General features: G+C 40.7%; 1 protein-coding gene across 1 annotated transcript; it reads left to right on the plus strand.

The window, feature by feature from the left end:
• Window positions 1-2706: 2706 nt before the first annotated feature.
• On the plus strand, window positions 2707-4221 carry LOC122039867 (phospholipase A1 EG1, chloroplastic/mitochondrial-like). The gene has a single exon (XM_042599289.1). It carries the CDS (start codon window positions 2734-2736, stop codon window positions 4027-4029), a length of 1296 nt encoding a protein of 431 aa, XP_042455223.1. The 5' UTR covers window positions 2707-2733; the 3' UTR covers window positions 4030-4221.
• Window positions 4222-6471: the final 2250 nt, after the last annotated feature.

Below are 6471 nucleotides of genomic sequence, written 5' to 3' on the forward strand. Positions count from 1 at the left end.
TCTAGCTGGTTGAAAGTACTCAATCGTTGTTACTTTATTGAGTCATTCCATCTCTAGATCTCAGACCGAATCAATTAGAAACAAGAAACTGCAAATTATGGTAGAATATTCTAGTGAAACAAAATATGTTTTAATTGGCAAAACATTCTATATTTATTTACCAAAATATGGTAGAATATTCCAATGTATAGTTATTAATTAATCGTGTTACCAGAAGTCCAAAATTATGCCTAAACTGCTAGAATATTTGCTAGTTACGTTGCGTAGTAAGAACAAAGACATAGAGAGCATTACAATCAATATTTTGTGTTTTACACGTGATTTGTTTGTTAATGTTGTACTAAATCTCGTGCAATATTAGATAATCGTGTTAGTTATATTTCTATAAACATAAGTATAATAATACGAGTATAAACAATGGTGGAGTCAAAATGGCTGATCGAAAATTTTTTTGCTGATAATCTATGTATTTTTCCTTTCTCCTCTTTTTCAACTCATCGGGCCCCCACAATACATGGCTCCGCTCTTAAGTATAAACAGAGACTCAATCATTCCAAAATCTACTACCTACAACCAGCTTTAGTTAAGGTTGTAGCAGTTCCACTCGAGGTGTTTGGATTTGTCGAAAGTGTTATAGAACTCAGCTCGACTCGATTTAAAGGGTTCCTGATACGATGGTTAGGATGGACCCCCTGAATCCATGTCAAAATCTAAGAGGTCGGTTGACGAGTCAACCTTCTAAGCCACCAACAAGACTAGGAGCTCATCTGACCGGACTCTATAGCTAATCAGACCCTATGCCGACCGGGCCTTGGACTCCGATCTCCTATCTCCTTACACATAGGTGACGTTTAAGACGGATCGAGAAGTCACCCAACCCGATATTCTTGCCAAGTAGGTTTCATGTCTTGATCTTTGGCACAGGGACAAGGCCTGAAACCAAGTATTAACTAGCTCGATCGATTGTTCTAGCGATTGAACTTATAGACGGATCTGGCACATTGTGCGCTTGAGCCAAATGAGGTGGCCAAGTGAAAATCGAATCACCAACTATGATGCTCAACAAGGTCGAGCTGGTGATTCCCACAAGTGGTTGCCGGTCGGACTATATCAAGGACTCGACCGCTGGGCCAGGAGAGCCTATGTGGGTCCAGTGGGCCAACGATCTCGCATCCCTTTTTAACATTTTGTGTTATGAAGAACAAAAAATATTCTGTAAGCAAAATGTGCTTTTGAAACTTCTAACATGTCAAATCGTAGAGATTGTATGCTTATTTTAGGAAAGGTTTCAGAGTCTTTTTATGACTTATCATTTTTTGAAAATGCTTTGAAATTCGTGCATGGGCACAACAATGACACTATAAAAAGGATTCTCCATCTACAGGCACATGTACATGACGGTACAAAATTTTACGCACTCGTTGTCACTGTTTGTTTCACTATTCCTCTTAAAAAAATCGATCACTGATTCAAACGTTGGAGGGTCAATATTGGAAACCTCTTCCCTAGTCTGACATTAACACTCTTTGTGATACGCAAAATCCCAAGGAGTCCTCATTTAGTAAGCATCTAAGCCACGTTCCCAACCATCCACATTCATCGCTTTTGACAGGATCTATTCTTATGTTAAATATATTGCTCGATGGAACGATTTCGAACATGACAGTTTCCTTTGAACTTAGATGAAGAAGAAGGATATGGAGCGATTTTTTGGACGGATTAAATATCCAATTAAATTATTTTTACAGGATAATAGGTTGGGATAAATTATTTTAATATTTTATTATATTATTTCTTCTACTAATTTTTTTTTATTTTTTTGTTCTTAAGAATTTGATAAATCAAAATAATTCATTTTTTTTTTAAAAAAAAATACAACAGTAGTTAGCGTAATAGAATACATGTATACGTGATGAGCATGAATATATAATAATAATAAGATAAAAATGAAGGATATAAAATAGATCAATTGTCATCCCTATCGAAATCCTCACGTCTCTCTCACACTCCCATCGTTCATGTTCACACTTCCGTCCATCCAACGGTCGTACATTCCCTCCGGTCATCAGAAGCTTTAATCCGGACATTAATTAATTTCCCCACATATATCAGGTTTTCAAACTTGTCCCTGTCCCAGCTGTTGCGTTGGCACATCTCATGGACGGAGAAGGCCTGATATATCTAACACCTCGGAACATTGTCAAACGTACGCGCTCCACGTTTCAAACGAAATCCAAACCCCCCGTTAATTTTAAATCATTTCCAGTATGCCGCAGTAGTGGTAAAACCCCACCGGTCCACTATTTGACTTAAGTTGCTTTAACGTGCCCCGCGTTGACCTTAACGCTACCTCCACATCATCAGACGTCGTCGTCGCCGAGTCGGATATAGCAAAAAAATTCTCCCAGTCGAGATGTCATCACACTCAGACGGAAGGAAGGAAGGACGGAAAAGATATACGGCATTTATTTCAATCATGTTAGTGGTCCTTTTGGACAGTCCCACGCCCTCAGATAGATATATAATATATTCTACCGACCAATTAGGCGAGACAAGTTAATTAAAAACTACAACGAAAAAAAAAAAGAAACAAAGTATGGATGTGACGCGAAAGTCAACGCTTATTTCCGTAAACGAGTTTGACGAACGCCGAAACCGCGTTCACCTATAAATACGACGCGATCTCCGACTGCTCTCCTCAACCGACCCACGGACCGACCGACCGTTCGACCCATGGCGTCGCGCCTTCCGGCATCCAATTCCTGTGCCGCAATCACTGAGTGCCGGCGGGGGCGAGTCTCGGCCGCCGCCGCCACGGCCCAGTCGATCATGACGGCGGAGCTAGCCGCGTCGGTCGCGGCAGTGCCCAGGATCTCTGTGCAGCACGCGCCGGCGCCGGTTCCGGCTAAGGCGAACATGAGGAAGGAGATGGAGGAGGATAATTGGGAGGCTCTGGTGGCGCCACTGCATCCGGTTCTCAGAGATGAGATCGTCCGGTACGGCGAGCTGGTTGCCGCCTGTTACAAGGCCTTCGACCTCGATCCTTCCTCCGACCGTTACCTCAACTGTAAGTACGGCAAGAAGAACATGCTCCGGGGGGTGGGAATGCCGGACGCCGGCTACGAGGTCACCAAGTACGTGTATGCCACCCCGGACATCAGCCTCCCCATCCCGACCCAGAGCGGCAGCACCTGCTGCGGCCGCTGGATCGGCTACGTCGCCGTCTCTTCTTCCGACGTCGGCCGCCGCGACATCGTCGTCTCCTTCCGCGGCACCGTCACTAGCACCGAGTGGATCGCTAACCTGATGAGCTCCCTGGAGGTGGCGCGGTTCGATCCGCACGACCCCCGCCCGGACGTCAAGGTCGCCTCGGGCTTCCTCAACCTCTACACCTCCGGCGACAGCTCCACCAAGTTCGGCAGCGGCAGCTGCCGGGAGCAGCTCCTGGCCGAGGTGTCCCGCCTCCTCCACAAGTACAAGGGCGAGGAGGTGAGCATCACGCTGGCCGGCCACAGCATGGGGAGCGCCCTCGCGCTGCTCCTCGGCTACGACATCGCCGAGCTCGGCCTCAACCAGGGGGCGCCCGTCATGGTCTACTCCTACGGCGGGCCGCGCGTCGGCAACGCCGGGTTCAAGCGACGGTGCGAGGAGCTCGGCGTCAAGGTGCTGCGCGTGGCGAACGTGAACGACCCGGTGACGAAGTTGCCGGGGGTCATTTTCAATGAGAATTTCAGGAATCCGATGGGCGGCGGCCTGAGCAGCTACGCCCACGTCGGGGTGGAGCTGGCCCTGGACTTCTTCAAGGTGCAGGACCCGGTTTGTGTGCATGACTTGGACGCCTACATCCGGCTCTTGAAATGCCATCCCAAGAACGGCGCCGCCGTCCGAGCGAAGAGGAACAGGGACGCCGCCGGCGACATCGCGAGGAAGGCCAGGGAGCTGCTGAGCAGCGTCCAAGTGGCAGAGGCATGGACGTGGCAAGACGCCGCCATGCAGCTGGGCAATTGGATGCAGCTACTAAATATCTAACCCTCCGGCGACCGGCCGGCGCCGATCGATGAACAAAGTGGTTTAAAAAAAATCACTTCATTTTTTTATTATTAAAGAGACATGTATTTTTTAAGAATCATGTCCATTCGACAACATTTTTTGATTATTTATTAATTTTTTTATCTCAAACTATATACAAAGAAATTGAAGGCGTTATATACAAAATAATAGATACTCCTGACATCCCCCCTCTATAATCCAGATAGAGAAAGACCTCTAGAATATTCTTTTAGGATTTGAACTCTAATTGTTCTCCTAATTTTTTACCACTACATCACATCATTGGCGCAAAAAATGCACCCTACTTGGGTTTTTATGAAAGGACATATTTTTTTAAGACTATTATTCTTTCTGTCTATTTCAACTCTAAATTAAAATAAATAATAACTTTTCTAATTTAAATCGAACCAAACTGCCCGAGGCAAAAACTAAAAACTTAATTATTTCATCAATCATATAAAAGACATTAATGATCTGAAGAGTTTAATTGTTTAAAAAAAGAATTACATCATTAAATACATAATGGCCCTCAAAATTTATCTGTATTTTAAATTTTAAAACTCAATAAAAAATTTTTAAAAATAACTTTCATATAAATCATTAAATTTTTTAAAAATCTAAAATTTACCTATACACCCCATGGACGACTACCGTGGGCACCCCTCACAATCAAATTGACCAAGATGCTTGGAAGTGATTCAGGTGTCTCGACCTATGAGAGTCGCCCATGCCTACCGCCCATAGGGGGTGTGCATACTATCACGCATGTGCATATATATTTGCGTGGGCGCTTGTGTAGTGGGGTACTCAAAAGTGTACCGAGTGCTCATTTTTTAGCACCCCGCATGTACTCAGGTGCCCACCTATAGCGTCCACAAGAGGTGTACAGCATAACACTCCATATGTATATAGTTTTAACAAAAAGTTATGGTCCTAATCTCAATTTTATTCTAAATTTAGATCATTGCACTCATAATGGTTCTCTAAATTTATCCATATTTTTATTTTTAATTTTGAAACCTTAAAATATATTAAAACATTTATAAAATTACAAAAGAATGCTAATAAAAGTAAATAAAATAATTTTTCCTTCTATTTTTTAATAATTAATTAGAAGAGAAAGAATAAAACAAACTAAAAAGAAAAATGCAAAAAAAAAAAAAAAATACCTTGGCGTTGTTGGGGTTAAAGCAGCACCACCTTTGGAGCACCAAAGGCGGAATGAGTTTCACATGCCTAAAAACTTTTGACTTATAAGGCTGTCGGTATGAAGAAATTATTCAAAAAAAATTCAGTTTTATTTCTTTTACATGATATCATAGAGATAAACCTTTTTTATTTACAGTAGAATAACATCAATATTCAATTCCTTGTATTCTCTCGATCTTGTCTGTGCTAAAGTTTTAAGATTTCGAAAGCATTAAGTCTTTAATGAATTTTCATCAAAACTCATTTGATGAACCTAAACGCATTAGATTGACCAAATCAAATTTAATAAATCCCTTCCACTCTACTGAGTCTCACCGTATCCCAAAATTGGTAACTCACGACCCTATTGGTCTAGAGAAATTAGACAAAAAAAGGTTTCAAGATTTCTCTATTGAATATAATATCGAACATAGACAACACCAATAGCTTCTTGCACTCTCCTTATTTAAAATTTTAAGATTTAACATTTAAATTATCAATGAACTTATTAATAAATTTAGATAAGTCAAATTTAGTCTAAACCTCATCTAATAGATTTTTTTTTTAATCTCACCCTGTCCAACTACTTTGGATTCGACTTTATCAATTTAGAGAAATTATTTAAAAAGTTCAATCTTTTTTACTTTTAATAGGACACCATACTTAAACTTAGACATTTCTGATCTATTAGAACATCACCAATAACTTCCTTATACTCTCATAATTTTATATGGGCTAAAGTTTTAAGAGTAACCAAAATGTAAAATTATGGTAAAAAAAAATATTTTATTAAATTTAAATATTTATTTTTCAATATACCATATATCAATTTCAGTCCTCAATGAATTTTATTCAAAACTGATTGATGAACCCAAATAAATCAAATTTAGTCCCAACCGTATCTGATACGTTTCTTTCACTCTCTTGAATCTCATCATGTCCAAAAACTCTTGATTCATACCATACCTTCTATCAATTTAAAATAAAAAAATAAAAAATTATAGTGTCATATGTATTTAGATATTTTTTGTTTATTCTAGAACACCAATAACTTTTTTACACTTGCATAATCTTGTTAAATAATCCCGACCCCACAATCGAGCCATGGTCGTGCCTATATCTAGCCAATTGACACCTCTAGATGTAGACCATAAGATACAATCAAATGTTGACCATCTCGCCCGTGGAAAACGGTAAGAAATCTTGTCAGAATATCAAGAACTTGAGCAAGGC

Source organism: Zingiber officinale, chromosome 2A (genome assembly GCF_018446385.1).
Source record: "Zingiber officinale cultivar Zhangliang chromosome 2A, Zo_v1.1, whole genome shotgun sequence".
NCBI lineage: Eukaryota > Viridiplantae > Streptophyta > Magnoliopsida > Zingiberales > Zingiberaceae > Zingiber > Zingiber officinale.

What these genes read in the sequence shown, in the direction of transcription:
- LOC122039867 (XM_042599289.1), top strand. Translation starts at nt 2,734, where the DNA reads ATGGCGTCGCGCCTTCCGGCATCCAATTCCTGTGCCGCAATCACTGAG.